At 38.0% G+C, this 25,711-nt stretch overlaps 4 protein-coding genes across 6 annotated transcripts in view; 2 read left to right on the top strand and 2 right to left on the bottom strand.

Annotated features, from left to right (window-relative positions):
- Positions 1-9,708, top strand: part of LOC134741071 (uncharacterized) — a 38,043-nt gene extending 28,335 nt beyond the window's left edge. For both annotated transcript variants that reach the window (XM_063673834.1, XM_063673833.1), the window contains exons 2-6: positions 3,664-3,815; positions 5,652-5,865; positions 6,151-6,424; positions 7,440-7,633; positions 8,076-9,708. In XM_063673834.1, the coding sequence (XP_063529904.1) occupies positions 3,664-3,815; positions 5,652-5,865; positions 6,151-6,424; positions 7,440-7,633; positions 8,076-8,344 (1,103 nt within the window). In that variant the 3' untranslated portion in view covers positions 8,345-9,708. The remainder of the gene's footprint in view (positions 1-3,663; positions 3,816-5,651; positions 5,866-6,150; positions 6,425-7,439; positions 7,634-8,075) is intronic.
- Positions 9,709-9,986: 278 nt separating this feature from the next.
- LOC134740684 (transport and Golgi organization protein 6) lies at positions 9,987-16,830 on the bottom strand. Its single transcript, XM_063673243.1, has 5 exons — positions 16,571-16,830; positions 14,485-16,484; positions 11,758-11,980; positions 11,089-11,240; positions 9,987-10,316 (listed from the first exon to the last, which is right to left on the bottom strand). The coding sequence occupies exons 1-5, from the start codon at positions 16,620-16,622 to the stop codon at positions 9,999-10,001; spliced, it is 2,745 nt and encodes a 914-aa protein (XP_063529313.1). The 5' UTR covers positions 16,623-16,830; the 3' UTR covers positions 9,987-9,998.
- A 345-nt stretch (positions 16,831-17,175) lies between these two features.
- Positions 17,176-20,060, top strand: LOC134741101 (NEDD8). The gene is made up of 3 exons (XM_063673872.1): positions 17,176-17,337; positions 17,416-17,546; positions 19,891-20,060. Exons 1-3 carry the CDS (start codon positions 17,320-17,322, stop codon positions 19,973-19,975), a joined length of 234 nt encoding a protein of 77 aa, XP_063529942.1. The 5' UTR covers positions 17,176-17,319; the 3' UTR covers positions 19,976-20,060.
- A 410-nt stretch (positions 20,061-20,470) lies between these two features.
- The window catches only part of LOC134741085 (ubiquitin-conjugating enzyme E2Q-like protein 1), a 33,340-nt gene continuing 28,099 nt past the window's right edge, over positions 20,471-25,711 (bottom strand). The window contains exons 4-5 of one of the 2 annotated variants that reach the window (XM_063673851.1): positions 25,365-25,629; positions 20,471-23,647 (exon numbers count right to left, since the gene is read on the bottom strand). In XM_063673851.1, coding sequence (XP_063529921.1) covers positions 25,394-25,629 — 236 coding nt within the window. In that variant the 3' untranslated portion in view covers positions 20,471-23,647; positions 25,365-25,393. The remainder of the gene's footprint in view (positions 23,648-25,364; positions 25,630-25,711) is intronic. The other variant, XM_063673850.1, reaches the window with a different exon arrangement.

Raw genomic sequence — 25,711 nt, 5'->3', positions numbered from 1 at the left:
GCTCATTAGTGGAGAATAATGTAGATACCTACCTGTCTACATATACCTATAGTTGTCGCCTAAGCTTAGAATAAATTTAAAAGTGGAAAAATTACAGCCTTGGGTGAGCCTTGAAGTCACGGCCTCTGGATCGATACTCCAGCGCTCTGCCAACTGAGCCACCAAGACCTTATCCATAGTCAGCAAATCTTCCCACTATATGGGTCTAGGGGACCCTAGCGACATCTTAAACGGCCACCGGACTTCCAAAGTTATATTGCATAATAGCATCGTTCGCAGACGTTTCTGCTTGTTAAAAATTAAGTTATCGCCTAACTAACTTATTGGTTGGTACTTTATAATGTACTTACTTAAAGGAAATGACTCAAATGACGGAGCATCAAATTAGTTTTGTCTTTTTATTTGCAAATTATTGGCGCTTTGTTACGTAAGTCATCAATCATTACTATCAGCATCACGTAAGGAAAGTATTTGAAGTAAAATTCTCGACCAAATAGAAATACGTATAAGTAATAGGGCTACTTGCAAACCATATAGGTAGACTATTGTGTTATCTAATTCCAAACTATTACGGGGAGCTTACCTATCTATAAAAAAATTAACATGAAGCATATGACTTTCATGGTTCCAAATAGTCCTATGGTTTATGGTTTTCAAATAAATTCACGCGACGCTGTCGTTTCGTCGGTACCTACACCCAGGGGTGTAGCTAGAGGATATGGCGCCCGGGGCAGTCACCAAATTTGCGCCCCCTGACGACTGACAAAAGTTTCCCTTTTGCCCATTTTGGCGCCCCCCCCCCCCCTTGGATGGCGCCCGGGGCACTTGCCCCCTCTGCCCCCCCTAGTTACGCCACTGCCTACACCATGTCGGTATCGACACCAATTTACCTTCATTTTAACCATTGTAGGGCCTTATCGTTTTTATAAAAATAAACGAAACGTCATTGGAAATGTCCCCAAAAAGTATCACGTACCTATTCACCACGTATTGCCCTAAACAAGGTTTGTTGAAATCGTTTTCACAAAAACGAACAACTTTCGAAGTTTTGGAGTGCTTATTTCAAGTGGTGCAACCGTGCAACGTATTTATTAACCAAAATTGGTGAATTACAAAAATGGACCGTCATCAACAGTCGACGTATTTTGGTCAGTGAAAAGAACCTACGAGTACACAAACATAAAGCGTCGCTATGACTCGTCTTTTGATTTATTTTTAACTAGCTTATTTTGCCCGCGACTTCGTCTGCGTGGAGTAATAATAGTAAACTCCACCTCCCTTGTCACCCCCTTAAATGATGATTTCTGGGATAAAAACTACCCTATGTCCTTCCCCGGGACTCAAACTATATCTATACCAAATTTCAACTAAATCGGTTAAGCGGTTTAAGCGTGAGGACTGTAACAGACAGACAGACACACTTTCGCATTTATAATATTAGTATGGATGTGATTGTTTTGTTAAACATATTGTCAACATTTAAACTGATAGTAACTGAGTATGAACAAACATAAATTACGTTCGTGAACCTATTCAGCATATATGTAGACCATATTCGATCAAGGCATATTTACGCGTTAATAAATTTGTTAAGTTTGCGTGAAAGCGGTATTGCCTTGTAATTAGTTATACGGCGTGTAATGGAGCACTCCATTGTCCCACATAGATAAATTTTCTCATTACTGTCAGGTGGCCAGGCTCGCCGCGCGGGCGCCGCCTGCGGCCATCGATTGGCGCATGGCCTGCGCTTGCTTTGTACATCAGATACCCGGCCGCTCCTATATATTACAAATAACCACTTTTATGTAGGTACCCTACTTGTACTTTGCGGTCGTCTTGTTTTATAGCAGATCTTGTAATTACTATTTACCTAACAGTTAAGAGTTCATTCATTAATTACGTCACACGAATTTCGAGGTTTTTTGATCCCTCTCCCCCTCCTTGTCACACTTGGTCACATTTGGCAAACCCCTCCCACCTCTGGTGTGACGTCAAATTTTTTCGATGAAATCGGCAAATCGAATTAAGTATTATTAATATTTTATCAAAATATTTTTGACAAAAGAAATATTAGTAATTTTATAACCCAAAACAGATTAGGAAAGAAAATTAAATGATTAAAAACAATTATCGTTCCAAAAACTTGTTATTTAACTGTACAGCGAATAAAATAATTTAAATAAGTTAAAGTGATGTCACAAAGTTTGTGACTCCCCCCTCCCCCTTGTCACAACATGTCACATTTTCGTGACCCCCTCTACCCCTAAACGTGTGATGTAATTAATGGATGACCCCTAAGGGTAAATTAACAATCAAGGCGAGACATAACTTAGGTTCAGGAAAAAGAAAATTACCGAAATAATTCAAAAATAACAGATCTAGGAACGATTTGAAGAGAAAGGTTTCAAGTTCTTATTTTACAACCCGTAAATTATCTAGACTTTGAAGACGGACCAGTGAACAAGGCATTAGGTCAATGGTATAACGAGCGGAGTCGCTCAGCCAAGTCATCCAATAGAATATAGAATAGACGACCATCCAAGCGTGGCGTGGCGCCATGAGAAAATATCAACGCACTAATTAAAGGGAATAATGACTTCATTACGATAATAAAGGAAAAGAGAGCGTAAATAATTACAGTATTGTGATACTAAAAATGACACAGCCGAACTTGTGAACCTTGTTTGCTTGCGAATGCGAACGTATCAAGTTAACGATGGAGATTTGCCGATTGTGTATTTGTGTGTATGGCTCGACTTAAAAGTAGAAAGCTTTTGTAAAGTTGTGCATTTATGCATTACTACAATAATCACGTTTACAAACTGAATAGCCCAAGAAAAATCTTATATTGACATAGAAAGTCACATTACCCGTAACAATAACATTAAACCCCTTACATTTCGTGTCGAAAGGACCTCTTATACGTGTTGGCTTCGTCTCCGCGCACGCCTCCCAAAGGTCCGGAACACTATTGTTCCGTGATGGGAAATACATTAAACACCTAGTACCAATTTAATTAAATAATAAATAAATATTATAGGAAAATCTAGGTTAGTATAGGCCAAAATGTTTAGTATGGCCAAACTCTCAAATGTTTAAAAAAAACCGGCCAAGTGCGAGTCGGACTCGCGCACCGAGGGTTCCGTACTTTTTAGTATTTGTTGTTATAGCGGCAAAAGAAATATATCATCTGTGAAAATTTCAACTGTCTAGCTATCACGGTTCATGAGATACAGCCTGGTGACAGACAGACAGACGGACAGCGGAGTCTTAGTAATAGGGTCCCGTTTTTACCCTTTGGGTACGGACCCTAAAAAATTAAAACCATTATTTTTCCTAAAATAATTCAGCAGGAACGCTTTGTGTCATTACATTCCAAACGTGGTACAAACTTACTGGCGATAGCGCGACGACACAAATGTGCTCAATTACATTGCCGCACAAAATAATTTCAAAAATTTATTGCACTGTTAGCTAAGCCTAAATAAAATTTACACTGAAACCTACGCTACGATTCAATTAGCGGTTGTATTAAAAAAAAAACGCCGTATACCATTTTAATCACTTTATTTTAATTTCATTTAGATATACACTATATTATCTTGCAAGTAACGTCTCACTTCCGTAAAACCCGAAATTCTTTAACTCTATGTGCTGTTTCAGAAGTACTACACTTGATCGGCGAGCCAGACTTTCGCGACGTGCGGCTCCGATGGGAGTACGGGCGAGTTGAAGAGGACCAGCCCAAGCTCCTGGCCTTCCAGGTCAACTACTGCGAACTGCAGGCCTGGGGCCAGTACCGCTGCCGTACTAAGGTATCTAGTTCAAAGTTTTTTCAATAAGGATGTTGTCGTGTGCTCCATGGGTGTGCGGGAGAGCTGTGGAGGACAAACCCAAACCCCTGGCCTTCCAGGTCAACTACTGCGAACTGCAGGCCTGGGGCCAGTACCGCTGCCTTACTAAGGTATCTAGTTCAAAGTTTTCGCAATAAGGATGCTGTCGTGTGCTCCATGGGTGCGCGGGAGAGCTGTGGAGGACAAACCCAAACCTCTGGCCTTCCAGGTCAACTACTGCGAACTGCAGGCCTGGGGCCAGTACCGCTGATGTACTAAGGTAGGTATCTAGTTCAAAGTTTTTGCAATAAGGAGCTGTGGAGGACAAACCCAAACCCCTGGCCTTCCAGGTCAACTACTGGGAGCTGCAGACACGGGAACGGGAAAGCTGTTGCCATAATACTTTATATTAACTCCAGCAAGCGTTGTGTAGGTATTGGTTTTAATACCCCGTAATAGGTTAACACGGCATTAAGTTCTAAAGCCAATTTTTTGCTACATATTTGATAAGTAAATCATTGCAATCTGTTAAGGACTTTGTAACATATTATGTACATATTTGTGTTCAATAAAAATATACTTTTTTTTAAGTGATATTATACGAAGAGGTCCTAGATCCTTCATATTACTTTTGAATTACAAGTTCAAAAGTCCAATTAGCTATTCGGTTTATTCGACCGTAAAGAGGTCTACCTTTAGGACTAAAATGTCTGTTCTACTTACAATTAGTTCTTAAATGATTGTGACTGTTTAATAGTCTACTTAATAGTACATTATGATACAAGTGTGCTAAGTTGGTCATTACACACGAGACGATATTGTGCGCGCGAGCTGTAAGCGAGCGCGCAATAAGAAAGCCGATGTGTGTAATGACCAATGCACACGCGTTTCATACGACGTTTTTCAACACACTTGCGAGAAAAAAAAGAAACTTTCATATTAATCAAATTTTAATAGTTAAAACAGTTAGTATTGTGTGTTTCATCTGTCATACTAGTACTGCCGGCCGGGCCTCGCTCGCCCCGGCCGCGGTCGGGCGCGCCCGTGCCCGCCAGTCCGACCAATTAAAGAAGGCTCCCTTTCCATGCATATACATATAATGAAAAAACACGAGTGGAATAATACACTGAAAGAGCACGCGTGTTTAATATCTAGGATTATGAGCCAAAAATCGGTGGAATAAAAACGTCGTTTTGAGCAAGTGTGTTGAAAATATATATTATATACTCGCGCGGAATTCACAAAGCCACTCACCGGAGCGGTAAATTGTTCAGCATGGCAACTAATCATATTTACACAGGACAGCTAGGACACATAAAAACAAGAACTTACGATTTTTCTAGCAGTTAACTACCTACATACAAGAAGGATTCAAATATATGGTGAATAGGTTAAAGTATACATTTCTCTGTATCGTAAGGCTGAAAGTGCAGTGTGAAGTATAAAAACCTTTGGCACGGTATTTTATTGCGATTACGTCGGGCTCATTATGGAGAAGGCGGTTGAGGATGTTAAACGCTGTTATGCCAGACCTCGTAAGCAGAGTGCGACCGTCATAAATGCGCAAATAATAAAATATAGTGGTTTATTTATGTTATCTATAAATATTTATGGAAGTTTTGGAGCTTTTACTTCCTAGGTCTTGGGTCGCCTAGCTGTACTGGTAGGTATGACACCGACGGCAGGATTTTATTATTGGGAACGATATCTATTTAGAAAATTGCAAGAAGAATGTGTATGTAATAACACACACACTTGCTTCTAGTGAAGTTTGAACTCCCGAGAAACTAAGCTAAGCCCTCATCATTCTTGCTACAGGTCGTCGAGAACATAGAAGACGATAAAGCACGCACCATCGAATCATCGACGACGCCTGCGCCGCGGCGCGGGCGCGCGTATAGCACGCGCGTCACGGGCCTGCGCATGGCGACCACCTACTCGTTCGAGGTGCGCCCGGTCAGGCGCGACGCGCGCGACCTCGCCGACCCGCACTCCATCGGATCCAAAATCATCATCGTGCCGACAAAAGGATGTGAGTTATGCCCATGAGCATTGTGTTGTTGTGTATAATAAACCGCGTAATACAACGTACCTACTTGTAATTATGGCCCAATGTTTGTCATATCCGTCTCGAAGGACCATTATTTTGTTCGATGTGTGTCGAAATATACGCGTAAATAAAACGAAAAAGCAGATTTCTGTGCTTAGGAAAAATATCGTCTACGTTATTATTAATTTATAATATTATGAATAACACTACCACTCCTTCTACAGCAGTGGAATTAATGCCAAGATACTTACTTGTGGAGTGTTGCAGTTTCAGCTCGAGCGACTCAATGCTTACCTCACGCCAGCGAGGTGGAGGTGTCAACCGGACCGTACTTCGGCGGGCGCATCGCCGTGGAAGCCGCGGACGGCGGCAGCGGAGCCGCCGAGCGCTGCTCGCTGCAGGGCAATCCCAACAGTGCCCAGGACGCTTACATCCTGCGATTCCATCATGACGAGTGCGGCTCTGAGGTCAATGACACTACGGTCGCTACTTATGTCATCGTGCAAGAGAATCTCCCGATACTTACGCATAGCACAAGACGGTAAGCACAAATTAAGTAAAAGGGCAAGAACTTTGCTCAAGATGTTATATCCTGCGCTTTTATCTATTATATTAATGAATGTGTCCAAAAGCTTCAGGCAGTGTAACTTACTTATTTACTGCTGTGGCGCAGCGACCCGAAGTGGATCTTGGCCATCGACACCAAAGACCGCTATGCTTCTCTGTCCAAAGCCATTTCTGTCCAGTCGACGGCGCCGAGTTCGCTAAGGTCTTTATTGTGCACTTCGTCTCTCCAGGTGTACAATTGGGGACATTCCCGGTGAAGCACCTTAGGGCAAAAGTCGTTTAACCGTCTTGCAGACGATCAGGCGATAAATGCATGCTTGATTGATGACCAATAGCATGGCACTTAAAAATGTGGCTGTTGAAAAAAAAAGGTTAGCTCAGGTAAAGTTTATTGCCGTCTATTGTCTTTGTGACGGCCGGCATTTGCAAACTAAGATAAGGAAATGCATCCTAATTGGTTATCTGTATAGGGAGGCGAAGCTTAGCCTAAACAACAACAACTAATAATTAAACTGTCCTTACTACCTATTGTTTGTCTCATTACCTGTTTCTACTCTTTACAATTTTAACATAAAGAGTCCTAAATGCATCGTAATTGGTTATCTCTGTCGGAGGCGGAGTTAAGCTCGCTCGTAATGATCGAGGTCAAATTTTTCTGAAGTGGTTCATCGGGAATGTCCCCGATTGTAGTTGTACCCAGGGCATTCAGACGGTCTTCGCCCATCTGGCACTCCAGAATGCTCTATGTTGTGCGGCTGCCCTGCACACATTAGAGTATTAGAATCCAAGCTAATGACCTGGAACATTACACGAAGCTTCGAATATACAACTTATGACCATAAGGCCAGATTTTTTGTACGGATGCGAAGCTTGGACACTAACACAAAAGGAAAGAAAGAGTCTTACTACCTACTTACTTATTATTTAGGAAATGCCATACTTGCCTTAATCATAGTAACTAGTTTGAACAATTTTATCTTATTTTCCAGTTTCCTGGTACTCTGCACATACAAGCCAGAGACCCTGACCGTCCGCGCCGGCATCAACCTGCCCAAGGCCAACCCCGGCGACGTGCTGCTGCATACGAAGCCCCACCCGGGCTCCGTGGAGCCCTACGACGACGATGATTACAATGAGCTGCAGCCACTTAGGCTAGAAGCGAGGAAGCAGGACAGCGAGTCTAGTGAGTACATTTAATATTTCGTCAGGTGACAATGAAAACTTACTAATTAATAAAAAAATATCGCGATTTGCGATACCAGCACGGTTCACTATTACTCATAAATTGTGATAGTAATTAGTCAGTTTTGGTTGTCATGATACTTACACAAAAAACAAGGAAGTGTGATAACGTAATCCTCTCCCTTTACTATGGGTAATTTACGAGTACATGTGCATACTTACTGACAGAAACCAGGGCTTGCATCCACCTTGCATCAATAAGAGTGGCAATTATACTTTTTTTAAGGATGGTTCGTACCCGTGTTCCAAAATTACAAGTATGTATATACAATGATATTTGTAATATGTAATTACAAGTATTACAACTGTATTTGGTACTTACTTAATATAAAAATTATTATGATAATTTGGTGTAACATTAACATGACTCACCTACCTTCCAGGTATGTTCGGCGAAGTGTCTCTGGTTATGTTCTTGGTGGTAGCCTCATTCGGCGGCATCGGACTCCTGATTTGGAAAATGGTTCCGCGGTCAGACGGTGACGACGTGTCCATTTCGACCGTGTCTACCTTGTCTCGCAGCAGCATCTTTGGCAGGAGGAACAGAGACAGATTCTCTGACGGCACATCTATTTACTCTATCACATTATCAGAAAAAGACGACGATTATGTCAAGAAACCATGCGAGGGCGATAACACATCTGAAGCTTAATCTTGTGTTCGTTTTACAGTGTGTTTTGATCTAGATTGTAGCTAGGTAATCATACTTAGTTTTTATTGTCTAACGGACCTTGTGGGAATACAAGGGATGGGACAAACGGTGCCGTTAGGTTAATCCTTGTCGGGACAGTTGGTGCTCAACCGCAGTAACCTAATAGCAGAGTAATATACAATTTAGGTACCTACTCGCAATAAAAAAACATACCTAGATAATAAAATGTGGTGTTATATATAAAAAGGCACGTGATTGCCGTAGGCGCTTACGGTATTGTTAACGATAAGTACTTATGCCCAAATGTGATGCTGCACGACTTAGGTACCTATAAGTTAATAAGATTGGTGCGGCCAGAAAATGGGCTGATGATGTTGCTTGTCCATAAGGATCTTGTTAATATGAAATCTGGATAGAATCACGAATAGTTAAAACAAATAATTAATGGTTTGTCTAAAAGTACCTGTTTTAGGATGACTAGTATTTTGCACACAGCTTTGGTACGGTAATAGCTGTCATCTAAATACAATTTACCTATATCCTTAACACGCCCCAAATAAACGCTTATCTATCTATCTATCATGGCTTATGGCGCGGCGGGGTGGCGATGGTGGTTGGATGGCCACGGTGTCGGTTTTTCGTCCGCATATCAAAGGTAGTGGGCCAGCGATGGTGCGTATACGCATCCACACGTGGCCCATTCCATAGTGCGTGCTCCCAACCATCATGGCTATCTCGCTGGTCCAGCGCTGGGTTATCGTGTAGAGGAGCCATAAAAGCATAAATTGTATTGAGATGACAGCTGTCACCATACCCAAGCTATGTGAAAAGTAGTATAGAACTAGATTTTACTCTAGTATTTTTCTCTCATTGCTAATATAATAGAAGATATAGTTAGAGTCAACCCAAGAAAAGTCTGCAGAAATTTAGACAGCACACGCAGCAGGTGTTATTTTAAACGTCAAACTTCTATGAAATTACGACGTATAAATAACACTGGCACTGCGTGTGCTGTCAAAATCTCTGCATGCTTTTCTTGGTCTAACTAGTAAAAAAACTAGGCCAGTACCTAGATATTTAAATCACTTTAAGAGCTCACTCCTCACTCAGCAACTGCTACTTTTTACTAAGTTTACAAATGTGCTTAACCAAATAAAAATAATTATTATAATAAGTGCGTGATCTGTTGTTACTTTTAAAATAACGCTTACCTTTTACACCTACCTTTTTAACCCTTTAAACGCCTAAAGTCGTAGTGAGAAGTCATGTTCACAGAGCTAATATTGTATGGTTGATATTGGCTAAATTAGCTCGCTTTCGTCTACGACCTTGGCGTGTGAGTGACATTTTATGTATGCCGTTCCAGCCGGGCTAGCACATGATTGACGCGACAGTATCTCGCCGCGACATAGATTACCCGTGGTAGGCGAGATACTGTCGCGCCAATCATGTGCTCGGCCTACAGGGGTTTAAAAAATGTAATTAAAATTATATTTAATGTGTTTATTTTGATGGACTGAGACATAGACCAAGAATGTAACGTCTTCTTTGGCTTCTTATTTTTAGACTTTAATTTGATTTAGGCTATATATAACTTAATTATACTTAAGAGAAATCAGTGTGATGAATAAAACAATCAAAATACCGTCGCATTTTATTTAAAAACAATATCTTTAGGTTCACTTAATGCGAATGAACGATTTTCCATCGATACTGTCGGAACTAAAAATTGCTTGACGATATCATTAAGCTCTTCGAGAGCTATTTGAGCATGTAGTCTTACCGTGGGGTCTTCGTCGGGGTCTCTGTAGAGTTCCTTTAGGGTCCGGTATATGGGTAGAAGGTTGTCCTTTAGCTCTATGAGAGTTTCCTTGCCCAGGCCCTTGAGTAAGCTTGATATGACCATGACGGCTGCTCGGCGACACTCCACGGCTGGATCCGTTTCTATTATACTCCAGATGCACAACAGTAACTGTAATAAACATACCATAAACAAAATAAATTCAAGTTACGCAAATGTTTAATAATAATGCATGAGACGTTCAGTGGTGAAATAACTATGAGTTTTGAAATAACCGTGCCGACATTTCGGTATATATCGCTGCATTCCTTCCTAAAAAAACATGAATTGAACTAGTGATTCAATACTCAGCTATAGCAACCACCGGAGTTTTTCGGAACTCTAAATATGGTTGACTGGTAGAGAATGCCATGAGGCATTAGGTCCGCCTTTTGTACTTTTTTATTGATGTGCAATAAAGTTAAAAATATAAATACACCTTTTCTTCAATCCAATTGTCTTAGTCGGACCAAAGATAGATATAACTCCGTAATAGATGGATACAGTCTAAGGAAAAAACGTGCCTCGAAAATCAAGAAAATTTGATTCTCGTTCAGAGGGCGCTACTAGCTTTGGCTTACTGTCGTATAGATGGCGTTGACGGTTTCGTTTGTTATTTAACAATTTTAACGCATATCAGTAAAAGAACATGGGTCAAAATCGTAAAAATAATTAATGCAAATAAAAAAAAAACATTTATCCATATTTAAATACATTTTATCGTATTTTTATAAATCTTCATTTTTAGTTTTAAAGTGTGTCGACAGATGGCAGTGAATTTACTGGGGTTACAAAATTTATTATGACAGTACCGCTCTAGTATAAGTTACTCTATGGTCGGACATATCACAATGCATACAAAACTAATGATTTTGATTATTAGGTGTAATCATTAATTAATTACCTCATAAATAATAGATCCTATTCTGTAGTGAAGAACCAGAGCAATTTCAGCCAAGTTGGAGAGAGCAGACGCCCGGATGAAAGGGTCTTCGTGTCGACACGCACTGAGCATTGTGTTTAGTAGAATTGTTTTGTGTATGACAGCCATTTCACCTGGAAAAATATAAAAAATTGAGTGTCACTAGGTAAGTACTATTACTTTGGATAAAAATATATATGATAAAAAAACTGGTCAAGTGTGAATCGGACTCGCGTTTCAAGGGTTCCGTAGGTACATTCCAAAATTTTTACCAATGTTTTTATTGTACGTGAAAAGTGAGTGAAACGTCTTGAAAAACCTGAATGTGTGAGATTGAGTATATGCATATACTTATTGCATTATATACCTAAACATCGATATTGAGATAGTCGATAAAAAAAACATTCACACTCTACTGAAAAGAAATGTCAGTGCGTCTACTTATGGGGGGATTATTGTCAATATGTAATACAGAAGCCACAAACACAGACACCACCAGATGAGCACAAATATACTTAAATGTAAAAACACATGTTATGCTCCATGTGCAGAAGGACCTTTCCATGAAAAAAACGGTCCTTTTCTGATGGAAAGCCACATAATATGACTTTAGTGAACCCTTAATTTAAAATGTAGTCTAATTTTGCCTACCAAGTTTCCTGGTGACTTTCACAATAATGTCAGCAATTTTCATTTTCAGTTCTGCCAAACTGTTTTGGTCTCTTGAGGTCTGAATGTGTGCAGGCTGGTCTGAAATGTGGATAAACTCCCGGCACAGGACATGCAGGACATCTTCAGTACACAGGACTCCTAGAGATGCTATGCCATTTATTGCTGCTAAGTAGATGTACGAATCTGAGTCTTTTAATTGGTCCTGCAAGAAAATAATAGGGTATTTGACTTTTACTCAAATCCGTTTCTTTTTTCGAACTGTCAAAACGATTTTCCTACTATGAAACTAGCATGTGACGTCACGTGGACGTCACAATCAAATTACCTACTCTTTAGTAAGTTTAGTTTCTAAACAACAAGCGCTGGAGGCCTAGCGGTAAGAGCGTGCGACTCGCAATCCGGAGGTCGCGGGTTCAAACCCCGCCCTGGCTCATACCAATGAGTTTTTCGGAACTTATGTACGAAATATCATTTGATATTTACCAGTCGCTTTTCGGTGAAGGAAAACATCGTGAGGAAACCTGACTAATCACAGCAAGGCCTAATTTCCCCTCTGGGTTGGAAGGTCAGATGGCAGTCGCTTTCGTAAAAACTAGTGCCTACGCCAATTCTTGGGATTAGTTGCCAAGCGGACCCCAGGCTCCCATGAGCCGTGGCAAAATGCCGGGACAACGCGAGGAAGATGAGTGGTTTTAAAATAGAAATTGTGTCTAAAAATTACTGGTGTCTACGTTTCTCTATTAATTTTTTGGTGCTCTATTTCATGCATGGTGTAAAATAATTTATTTTAAATACAGTCAAATGCCCTATACATCATAAGAGTCCCGGCAAGCTCGGTTCTCCATACAAACGTAGTTACGCTCTCATTTAAAAACAACTAGCTAGATTGCTCTGAAACTTTGTACTTATAATAGGATAAGGTATATCTAGGTCTGTAATTAGTTTAAGTAGCTTCAGATAATAAATAATAAATAAATAAAGCCTTTATTACTGACTTATTTTTAACAATAAAAAAACATCTTTATATATATATTTCACTTATTCTAATTTGTGTTTCTGACATCCGGGACGTTTTCATTGTCAGTCTGCCCTTTGGCAAAGGCCTCCCCTAGAATTTGCCATAACTTCCTGTTCATGGCTTTCCTTCTCCATAATGGTCCAGCTATTCCTCTAATTTCGTCCTCCCATCTTTTCTTTTGTCTTCCTTTTCTCCTTTTCCCATCACGGGGGTACCAGACAGTGATATCTTTGGACCATTTGTCTTTCCGGCTACGAATCGTGTGCCCAATCCATTTCCATTTTAATTTCTTTACTGTATATGTGACATCAACTACTCCTGTTAATTTTCTGATATGTGTTAGTTTAACTTTGTCTTTCAGTTTGATGTTCAGCATACTTCTCTCCATTCTATTTTGGCACACTTTCAGAGCTTTCCTTTGTTTTTCCGTTAGGGCCCACGTTTGGCACCCGTACGTAAGGCATGGCAATATACACGTATTAAAAACCTTTTTTTTATCTTCCATAGTGAATTTTGGGTTCTTCATTACTTCTTTAAGCGACCAGTACCTTTTCCACGAGTTACTTATTCTGGTATCTATTTCCTTTTAGATTTGATCTTCTGGTGAAATTATTTGTCCTAAGTATGTGTATTGATCTACATATTCTATTGTGTTGTTGTTAAGTTGTATAGGTTTTTGTAATCCATTAGTCATTAATTTGGTCTTTCCAGAGTTCATTGTGAGGCCCACTTGTTCACTTGCCTCTGCTAACTGCTGAACCATAACTTGTAGGATTTCTGGTGTTTCACTCAATAGGATCAAGTCATCTGCAAATCTCAAGTGGTTTAGTTTTTCACCATTTATGTTTAAACCATAAGCATCCCAGTCCAACTTCCTAAATATGTGCTTCAGATACCATAGTTAAAAAAATACAGCAAATTTAAATTTTTCATACAAAACTTGTTTTTGCTCTATTTCGTTTGTTTTATGTACTAGAGCTATATAAACTAATTACAGATCTAGATATAACTCATGTCATTGTATGTGCAAAGTTTCATTACAATCCAACACGTAGTTTTAAAATAACAACGAAACTGTTTGTATGGGAAGGTGAAATTCGGCCGAGCTTGCCGGGGACTCTTAAGTTAAAAAAATACTTTACGTTTCATATGTGTGTGGTGATCAAAGATCATGGGTTCAAATCATGGTTGTGCTGTATATAGAGCAGAAATTGGTCAGGATCATCATACACAGAGAGTTAAGAGGAAAGAGGACGGCCGTTTCTCCATACAAACATAGTCCTCATTTTCCTCTCTGGATATTAACATTATGGATAATATTTTTACATAATTTGATGTATATTAACCATAGCTATGCCCCTAAGTTTGACTTTTATCGATTTTTTAATGATTATAAAAATTTGGAGCGAAAAACAGATTTTGTATAAATTTTTAAATGCTCCTTTCGAAAAAAATCATACGTAAGGGCATAGCTGAGCCTCAGCTGAACGTCATGTAACCTCAGCTGCTGAGGTTGATATACAATAAATTGTGTCAAAATATTTTCAATAATGTTAATATCCAGAGAGGAAAGTGGGAACTATGTTTGTCTGAAAAGGTTATTTTGTGCGGGTCCTCCACTTTCGTCTTAATAAGCCTTTAGAACAATTATTTAGCACAGATAATGGCAATATGTTGTTAACACTTACCTGGAAAAGGCAGAATATAAAATGTTTCTTAGAGACGGCTTCTGGATTCTTGGCATCAATTAATTTAGTAAGCTCCATAATCCCATGAGCCCTGACAGGCAACAATGGATCAAAAACATCGGCAATTGCCTTAGCACATGCTGTTTCTGGCTGCTGGGGCTTATTACACTTTATTAAAGATAAAGCCTCTTTACACAAGATATTGTTTAATCCCAACTCATCTTCTGCCATTCTCTTCAGCATAGGAGTAATATTGCTGAACATTTTCTCTATTTTTTTATTGTCACCAGAGTTCTCCAATATTGTGTTCAATACAACCAAAGCTATAGTAACGCATTCATCATCAGAGTTCCCAAAGTTTCTCATAAGAAAGTATTCTATGAAATTAAGCACCCCTGCAGGAGACTCTTTTAAAGTAGAGATAACTTTAGGATATGTGCATATTTCAGAGAGAAGCTGCAGAATGTCTACATATTTTTCATCTATATTGTCAAAAATAATTGGGTCATCTTCAGGAGTGAGCAAAATATTTTTATTTCTTTTTACTTTCCTCTTTTCAGTCAAATCAATGAGAATTTGTAATGAACTTTCAAAAATCGCCCGTACAAAATTAAGGTTTGATGATGCTTTGAACAGAGTAATAAAATACTCCAGGGCATCCTTCCTAGGATATTCAACCACATCTGATACAAATTTGACAGCAATCCCTGCTTCATATTCTTCAACAGAAACTTTAGTCACTCTTTCTTCATCTTTCCCAAATAGCAACTTGATCATTATACACCTGACATCATTTTGGCATAGTGACTCTAATAATTTTATAAGTATTTCCTTTATTTTTGTTTTCATCTCTTCATTTTTGGTACATTTTACCCCAATCATAAAAAGCAAATGCAAATTAGGATGCAGTAGAGCTGCAGGCCAGTCTAATTTTGTGGTGTATACACAAGCATGTAGCATGTTGACTGCCCGTTCCACCTCCTGCGCTGACAAAGCTATAGTGCCTGGTAAGTATGGCCTAGATGTTAACTCATCATAAACCAATGTTTGAAATATATTTTTGACTAAACCTTGCACGCCTTCTGATTGAGGATATCTCTCATTTAACATGAGGACACAGGCTACTGCTGTTGATAAGTAATGTGTGTTGTTTGACACCAGTATATTCTTCAACTGTGAACATATATTACTGAGGTAATCATTTTCAGAGCCATTTCCATGTTTAGCGGCAACTATTTTACATATCAAATCAATTTTTTTCCACTCAAATTCAGAATCTATCCCATAACTTTCAATGAAACATCTTATGAGGCTGAGCAAACCTCCAGGGGCCAACAATCTACAACTCATTTCCTTAGCTATAACCCTTTTGACAAAAGCTGGAGGCTGCGGGTCGGTCACACCTTGTAGTACCAATAGCTCTTTCATTAGTATCGGTTGAAAGCAATTTTCTACCAAATTTTCATAGACCTTCTGGTATTTTTGTCTATCTATATTTAACCTATTATATAGCTCATGAGTCATTGTGAAATTACCATATGTGCCAGGTTTCTTCAAAGGAGCAAATGATAACTGTATCGAAGCAGCTAAGTAATCAGATAGATGCAAAGTGACTATTATATTCTTTAAAACTGGTACAACATAGCATCGGGTGAAAAAATCAGTACATTTTATAAGCATTTCATACTTGTCTTCATCACTTAGAGTAAGTGAGTAGAGAATGGCTGCTGATGAACATCTTTTGGACAAATTTATTCCTAGTCCTGGAATTAGGCATCTTGACACACCCAATGAGGTTATCAATTGAAAACATGTGCGTAGAGTTTTTTGGTTTTTAACACTCACTAAAATTGTTTCATCTTTTTTTAATTCTGTTGCAATAGCATCTATTTCTCTGAATAGGTTTTGTAAAAACTGACTGAGTTCCATAAAATTAATCTTCGTATTTGTATCCTTCGTTACAATTTTCAAATTTGAGGAGACAAATTGACACTGGCCCTCTGAAACATAGTTTTGAGTTAGGTTAGACATCCACATAATTTAGTACATTTGTCTGCAACATTTCTTTCACAGTAAGTTATATTACCTGGATTTAATATCTTCTCGAGATTTTCAAAAAACTTAAGTATGTTTGCCATTATCTTGTTGTATTTGTATTTACGTGGCTGGTCGCTGGAACGTTAAACTGGAATTCTTCATAAGGGAACTAGGGGTTAGGTATTATGTACAACCGACAACGGTGAACGAGCCTTCGCCGGGCCACATAACACAACAGCCGAAAATGAATAGTTAAAATTAGTATTGTATAATACGACTGTTCTGTTTTATAGTAAAATATAAACTTCGCACTGTCTTGTTTTTTTTTTTTACATTATGACAATGACAGATTTGATCAACCAAGAAAATTAATTAAAGGGCCCTCCACACTCATGCGCGAATCACGGCGCGAAGCCGCGAACGCGAGTGTGGAGTCTAGTTCGCTAATGAGCGAAATCGACTCCACACTCGCGTTCGCGGCTTCGCGCCGCGTAGTCTGGAGCGAGCTTAAAATAACAATTTTTGTAACTGCTTTATTTTATTTCTTGCTTCGTTAACCGTATGACATAAAGTGTAAAAATAATTATAAGTCAGAGCTTACAAGATTTGTTTATTTTCGAACGTAACCGCTCCTGTCAATTTCTTGTTCGGTTCCGACTTCCGTCAAACTCGTCAAAGTTAAAAACTGCATTGAAACGGGAGGAGAAGCCGCAACAAACACTTATACCGCATAAGCTTTAAAATCAACATTTATTTTTGCATATTTTATAAGTTTTCGATTGAATTAATCCTTCAAATATGTTGATCAAAGTGAAGGTAAGGCCAGATACTTGAGTCACGCATTGCACGTAATTACGAATCATTTTTAGCGTCTAACCTTATTTTGTGTTGTAGACGCTTACAGGCAAGGAGATCGAGATTGATATTGAGCCGACAGATAAGGTGGAGAGGATTAAAGAAAGAGTGGAAGAGAAAGAAGGCATACCACCGCAGCAACAACGTCTTATATTTTCCGGCAAACAAATGTAAGTAATGTTTGAAACAATGCAGTTCTATATTGCCTATATATTTGTTCTCTTTACCTTGAATGCACCAAGATGCTGTCTATATTCAGACTACATACACTACAGATACAGATTGTGACAGTCAATTTGCCCAATATTATTGTAACAATGGTGTGTTGCAGTATGGTTGCAGTACATATAGTTTGCCAGTTTAGCTGACACTATCTATTTGATGCCGTCTCTCTTACACCGGTTGGACTAAAGCAAAGGGGGTGCCGACACTGAAAAGTTTTCATGGGAGTGATGTTATTATGACACCTATTTTTTATTGTGTTATCGTAGAGAATACGCTAAAATAAGTATGTTTTGTAGAAAAACTTTTCTCTAAAATGAAAAATGGCCGAGATATTTGACCCGCAAGTTGAAACCACTTGACAAATTAAAATCTATCAATTGGAACAGTAAATTTAAGTAACAGAGACAAGATAGGTGCGACGACGAGCGAAGCGAGGAGGAGTGTGTTAGGTTGACCGCGATGATCGCTATCAAACATGTTATTGTACCTACAGACAGAACAGACATGTTATTGTACCTACAAAAAAAAACTAAGTCTTTTTTTGCACCCCCTTTGCTTTAGGCCAACCCTTACACCCATATACAGAATCAGATACCACCCGCAAACAAGTTATTTCTTGAATATTTATGAAAAAATATGAATTAGGTGGCATGGAGCTATGTTTATGAAAGTAAATTGAATTAAAAACAATAATTGTGTTTATCTTTATAGAACCCACAAACATCAGTTTACCATTTTTGATTCTTTATATGTATGAGTGTTACAGTTTGAGTCTGTCCTGAACAGTTCAAAGTAGAAGTAGCAATGCGGTTGAGGTCTTTAAAATAATTTAAATGCATCATTATTGTTTTATGAACAAGAGTGTGTGCAGATCATTGTAAAGTCCTCATATGCTTTGCTTCATCTGCTGCTGACTATGGACCACAATTATGGAAGTTTCATACTTACTTTTCAATTTCATTTACCCTTTGGATGCTAATTGAAAAATGTATGTAGTCTATCTACACACATCTGACAAATCATAAATCCTCTATGATGCATTCAAAAATCGCAAATCATGGCCAGTTTAAAGATAATACTGTTTAATTACAACAAATGTGTTATCAGTGAAAATTGTTATTATTGTGTAATAATAACATCAATACCCATTTATTAATAACATTCAAATTTCAAAGATCACAGTAAAACAAAGGAATTTGATTTGACTTCACTTTTAGTGTCAGTCAAGATGTTTCATTAAGTGTGGGTACAAATTCCGCAATGGCACGCGGTTCCTGAGCACATTGTAGAGAGCTTATAATATGTGTGTAGATAAAGCAGTGTATGTAACTGTACATAATTAGGCTGTAACTGTACTTGCTTTCAGGAGATTTAATGAACCCACCCTTGTACTTTAATGCTCTTTATTATTAGCTTTGTGTGTAGCACCCACATATCTAGAATATGCATATAGGTGCAGTACATGCAACTCTTACACATTCCAATATGGCATTTATTCTAAGATTGGTTTTAATCTTTTATATTGGATTGTTCCATTTAAAATAATGCTGTAGGAGTTGTAGACAGAAGTATGAAATAGAAGAACAATATTTAAAAGTACAATAACATGACCTTTAATTTCTATTACTTATAACTTTATCAGTAATTTGATATTTATATCAGATGAGTGAAAAGGTTGATCTACTTGTCAACATGATACCATGGCTTTAGAGTTCAAAGGGTTAGCTACTAAAGGCAGTGAAGAGAATTTAAATTTCATTTATTTATTTATTCATTTATTGATTTTATTTATTTATTTCTATAACAATATGATATTATGTTAGAAAAATCTTACAAACGAATACAGTATGCACATAATTAAAATTATAAAATAACAGCGGGACATGTCAATAAATAAAATTCTAAAAATATACTTAAACCAACAAAAAGAGTACAGAAGTAATTAAAATGTTATTATTAAAAGTGTAAAGTTATATGCATGATAATTTGTACAAATTAGTTTAATTTGCAAAGATCTTGTCAATACTGTGAAACATATTACATTGTGTTACCAATATTTGACTGTAGGCATCAGGGGCGTAGATAGAGGATATGGCGTCCGGGGCAGACACCAAATTTGCGCCCCCTGACAACTGACAAAATTTTCCCTGCTGCTGCCTTTTGCCCATTTTGGCGCCCCCCCCTTGAATGGCGCCCGAGGCACTTGCCCCCCCCCGGCCTCTCCTTGTTACGCCACTCGTAGGCATTAATGATATTGTTCTCCAATGTAATAAGTATTTGTGATTTCAGGAACGATGAAAAAACGGCCCAGGACTACAAAGTGCAAGGCGGCTCTGTTCTCCACTTGGTGTTGGCACTGCGAGGAGGGGAGTGAAGGCTTGTGATACTTTTCTCATATTTATAACTCTTAATTTTATGTTACATTTCTTGTATAAAGTAAATATGAATTCATAAACAAATTTCAAAATATTTATCAGTACGGTTTTTACTCACTATTATTTAACTAATATTTTACTAATATTTTGAAATATGTCTCACGATAGTTTAAGTGCGATCATAAACAAATTGTTGAAATTCTACGTCCTCCTTAGCTATCATGGTACTCGGCTAATTACCATTGTGTGAGTTTTGATTTGTCTCAGATTGAATGCTAAATTACCCTATGTTTATTTCCTTGGCACACACATTCAAAGGTGCCTAGGTGATTCCTTGTAAATCTTGTGATTTGACATGTCAAAAGTCATTATATTACCTATATGCAAGTTAATAGACTTGATTTTGGCCAATTATCTTGTTTTGGTCTTATTTTAACTAAAAATGACACGGTAGTAAGAAATATAGATGAGGAGTGAGCAATGAAAGCTAGGCGTATTTTGAGCATGTAATTTATTACACCCATATAACATTGTACATATAATCCAGGTATAAATACACATTTTGCACTGCATTGGAATATTACATAAAAATAAACATCTTTGGTTTACAGAACAAATTAACAACATCAAGAAATATTTTCTAGTTACATACATTTACGCGTATTTGTATCTAATTTAATAATAAAAATTTAAGTTACCACAAGCCTTTCTTTTCAAGTTTTTTTTCCAAAATATCTACTAATTTGAGCACTTGACCACTCATATAATTAAATAATAACTACAATACACACGTAAATTAATTCATACTATTCAAAGCGTAGGTGTATAAATATATACGCGGCTTTACCTTATAAAAAATTTAATGGAGTATATATTCTCTTTGTGCTTAGAGAAATGTTGTTTTATTTTTGGTGTTAAGGCGGTTCCCTGAGCCAGAAGGCGAAAAATCTCCTTATATGATCATGTTTTTCTAAGAGGCGTTGATATTCGTAGACGTGGAAAAAATATATGTAGTTCTTGACTATATTATCTTTAACAACATAGCTTCCGATACACGAATTATGACACTTCGCTCAATACAATTAATTCCCAAAGTAACCTCTAACTCGGACTTTTAATCCTACTTTACTCGGTTATTTATTATGTGATACTATAAACAAAAAAAGAAGAAAAAACAATCTTAACATAAATAGTAATTTCATAGCTTTAGATTTTCGATATTGTAGGGTAACGTTTTTAAAATAACTAAAAACCGACAAAATTCGATCAAAATTGACACTTGGCGCGTATGTTCTTTCCCGTTCTTTCTTGCGAAATGTGACAAAGACAGTGGCAAACCGATGGAACGGCCTTAAGTTTGAGTTATGCAATTTTTGGAAATTAATATGTAGGATAATGGGTTATAATATCGCTATAATTAAAACTAGGCAAAAACATGTGAAAATTATATTTGGACGTATATTTGTTTGAATCACGTCAATCAAAATATATGTATTTTCAATGTCTTAATTTTTTTCAATATATTATGTTGTTTGATATAAATATAACAAATAATTCACGCAACAAGTTCTTCCTTTTTTCTACTGGAATGGATTTTATATAGTAATACTAATTTATCTACAATATCAAGTGTTTAAATGACGTTGGGACGGAAACATTTCCTTTAAAACGTTATACTGCTTTGCTTGATTGATCAATCAAATAATACAACATTATAATTTTGAGTTTCTTGATGTTTTTAAGTTTAAATGTTATATCTAGGACAGGCAGCTAGACATCGAACTAGAATTGTTTTTCTAAGACACAATAGAAGTGAAATTTTCCATTTACAATTATAAGGAATGACCATTAGTATGAAAGTATTGAGCGTGCTGTAAGAGTTCTCTGGATTTAAAATGTATGCAGACGCCAGTATTATCTATATGTACAGTCGTAGTTTGGCACATCTTTACAATTTACAAAACAGTAAAAAGTATGTTGGTCTAGCAGCTAGACACTAGCTTAATATACATATGTATTTTTGAGCGATACACAGGTAATCGGCACATGCAAAATTCTTACAATAGGTAGGTACTTATTTAAAAAGATTTGACGTAGTTAATGGACAGAGGTGAAATTTTGACCTGAAGAAGTTTAGTTACGATTATGTAAAATACGAATTGTTTGACTGAATATTTTTGACAAGAGTCAGTGTAGGTAGTAGGTAGGTACCCACCGAGCCCTTGTGATCTTTCAATCGAATTTTAGGTATTAGGTTAGTGGCTCGGCGATTTCAAAAAGTTAATGAAATATAAATACTATATCCCAGACATCACATGAAATCGGTATTTTTTAATTAAAAGTCCCCGGCAAGCTCGGCCGAATTTCACCTTCCCATACAAACGGAGTTTCGTTCTCATTTTAAAACTACGTGTTGGATTGTAACGAAACTTTGCATATACAATAACATTAGGGTATATCTAGGTCTGTAATTAGTTTATATAGCTCCAGTTTATAAAACAAACGAAATGGAGCAAAACCAGTTTTGTATGAAAAACTTAAATTCGCTGTATTTTTTTTACTGTGGTATCTGGAGCTACATAAACTAACTACAGACAATACAATAAAATATACCTTATCTTATTGTAAGTACAAAGTTTCAGAGCAATCTAGCTAGTCGTTTCAAAATGAGAGCGGTAACTACGTTTGTTTGGAGAACCGAGGCTCAAGCTTTAAGAGTGTTAGATTGTTACCACACCAATCTAATGTCAATTAGCTAATTTGTATGATCGATCTACAGGCCAATTCGAGTTTTAGTCATTAGATCTGTTTCCTATACGATGCTGATCTGTCAGTGTCAAAACTGACATTTCTTCAACCAAAAACGTCACTTTTGGCAGTGGCAGATCAGGATCATATTGGAAACAGATCTAATAATTAAAACTCAAATTGACCAGTAAGTTACCAATGTCCCGATTGCTTGGTACCAAAGAGAATTAAGAAGACATAGAGTGCTCAACTGCTCAACTGCTCACTCCATACATCGGTTTGTTACCAAAAAGACCGGAACTATCAGTACTGCTACTCGACACTAGATGTCCCATGTGTTGCGACTGACGAAAAGTGTATTGCTCAAGAATTTGTAACTAATATTATAAGCAGAAAGGAGGTAAAAATTGAGTTCCGGTTAATCCGGTTATAATATTAGCTGAAAATCGTTGAGCATGAGACTTTCCATTTGCCGCTAAATTGATTGTCGAGTAGCAGTACTGATCGTTCCGCTACTTGACGCTAGATGTAGACTACGAAAATAATAGTCTTTTTGGTAACAAAACCGATGTATGGAGTGAGTACTCTATGTCTTCTTAATACTCTTAATAATACTTAAATAAAATATTGACCGCTTTTTTAGTAATTTTGAATAAGACATTGCACCGCTCACAATATATTTATCGTAACCTAACTACAAGGATAATACTTAATTACTTTAATAGAAGCATGAAAACACTGATCAATCATTGTATTCGCTTCGACACGGGAACTTGTCTAAGGGGATATACAGTCATCTAACGACACAGATTTATTAAAAATTGCACTAAGTTATGAGAATACTTTTAAAATTATATCCGATTAATTAACTAATAGAGATCTAATCTGCATTTCGGCTGTCTGTAGTCAGCTGGAAATTGGACCTGGAAACAAAAAAAGTAAAATTATTAGTCTTGCTCCTTATACCTCTAGGTACCAACCACTCAAAATATCATCATACCAGCTTTTGCCCGCGACTTCGTCTGCGTGGACTTAGTAACCCCAGCTAGAGTAAGAATAGCGCCCGGAGAAAGTCTTATAGCAATTATTCAATTTGAGCATATTATGCACACAAATTAGCAGACACTTCATTAATTATCTCAATTCCACCCCGCTTTTTACTTTCTTAAGGGATGATTTTCGGGATAAAAACTATCCTATGTCCTTCTCAGGGACTCAACCTATCTCTATGCCAAATTTCATCTAAATCGATTCAGCGGTTTAAGCGTGAAGAGGGAACACACAGACAGACAGACAGACTTTCGCATTTATAATTTTAGTATGGATCATCGCAACGACCAGTCGTGCGCGCCTCTCTCAAAAAATCGTAGGTACAATTTAACAGTAAATTGCAAAAATTCTTCTTCTGGGGGTCGAAATCCAAAAATCGACCCCCAGGTGCTATTCAAACACTTCTTTTTGCTCCAGTTTCTGACGGTTTTACGAGCATTGTATCCCACCCAGTGCCATTAAAACCCCGATAACTGAGCCATATCGACGAACATAACTTATTCGCGACTCGAGTAATTTCGCTCTAGTTTCGTCATAAAGTTTACTGCTGAAAGGTTACGAAATAGTTTCTTAGTTACAGGTGTAACCGATATCTACTTGTACCAATTGCAACTGGTGTTGATAGTCTGAATTGATAAATGAACGCTATTAGTTTCGCGGGTGCCCGGCTATTTTGATTTGATCTGGGTCAATGTTAGCAGCCGTTGCAATACGCCTGTTATTGAATGAATACTGTCGTGAGTTTTGGCCGTGGTTTCGTTATGAGCGTTTTACGCTTGACTTCACAATATCAAAGATTAGGTTAAGATGAAATCGAGTCTAGGTATTAATGACTTGCATTGGGCCAGTGTGCTTTTGTGGTTCAATTTTGAAAACATTTATCAGTATTAGCTTAACGCCCCTGCACTGCATACATATTTGTAATACTTTTACGACCCACTCTGTAGTCTCATCGGCATGGAATTGGTGTACTCCTGAGTCCCTGAGGCTTTTATAAAGGATTCAATTTTGGCATGTGTAAAGACCGAGAATTAAAACAATAATTTATTCATAAGAGTGTTTGTGCGCATACCCCGCAACTGAGCTAGCAAATCTGTGGCAGTTGTACGTCAGGGTTATCACTACTTTATAAAATATTTGATTTGTTTTTTTTAAGTTGTCACACTACTATACAGGATGGTTTTTCTTAGTGGGTCAGTGAGGGCAACTACCAGATCCCGTGCTGCTACGCGAAAATGGTCTTAGAAGACCTTCCCTCAATTTCAAATTAATGAAGATTAGCGTTTACAGATCGAGAAAAACAGCGAATTAACATAGATGACGAACTAGCTCTGCAAAATGACCCCACACATTTTGTGCCACGCTGGGTGGGGCGTAAATATTGTGCTAATAAAATACGGCGCTATTTAGTTCGCAAATGGCAAATGTCGTCATCATTCGGCCTTTGTTGTTGATTTTTGACCGACTTAATGACTCTACATAATTACCTATAAATGGCGTGTCTCTACCGTTTGTGCCTCGTTCTACCACCGAAACTTCCACAGCATGCATTAGGTCGGTATCTACGCCTAGCCCGTACTCTTATACTACCTACGCAGTATACTTGACTTACATAGCGCTCAACCGTCGGACAGAGCCGGTGTGACCCATCCGTATTTGTCGTGGGTCTTGACGAGCGAGCGGAAGGCCTCCTCGGCGCGGCGGCGCGAGAACTCGCGCGAGGGCCGCGGCGGCGCGCGCGCCACGCGCCCCTGCCCCTTCACCACCGACGCTGCGAACTGCATCACCACGGCTTCCACTGTGTAGGCTGACGCCCAGCCTCGCGGCGTTAGGAGTTCCATGCAGATCGCGCCGCCTGTAATAAAATTGTTATAGGTCTATATCGTCATCCTCATAATTATATGAGCCAAAACTTCCACTCCTGCAAAGGCCTCCCC

The sequence above is a fragment of the Cydia strobilella genome, chromosome 4 (genome assembly GCF_947568885.1).
Source record: "Cydia strobilella chromosome 4, ilCydStro3.1, whole genome shotgun sequence".
Classification (NCBI taxonomy): domain Eukaryota; kingdom Metazoa; phylum Arthropoda; class Insecta; order Lepidoptera; family Tortricidae; genus Cydia; species Cydia strobilella.
This window is presented reverse-complemented; position numbering and strand designations above follow the sequence as displayed.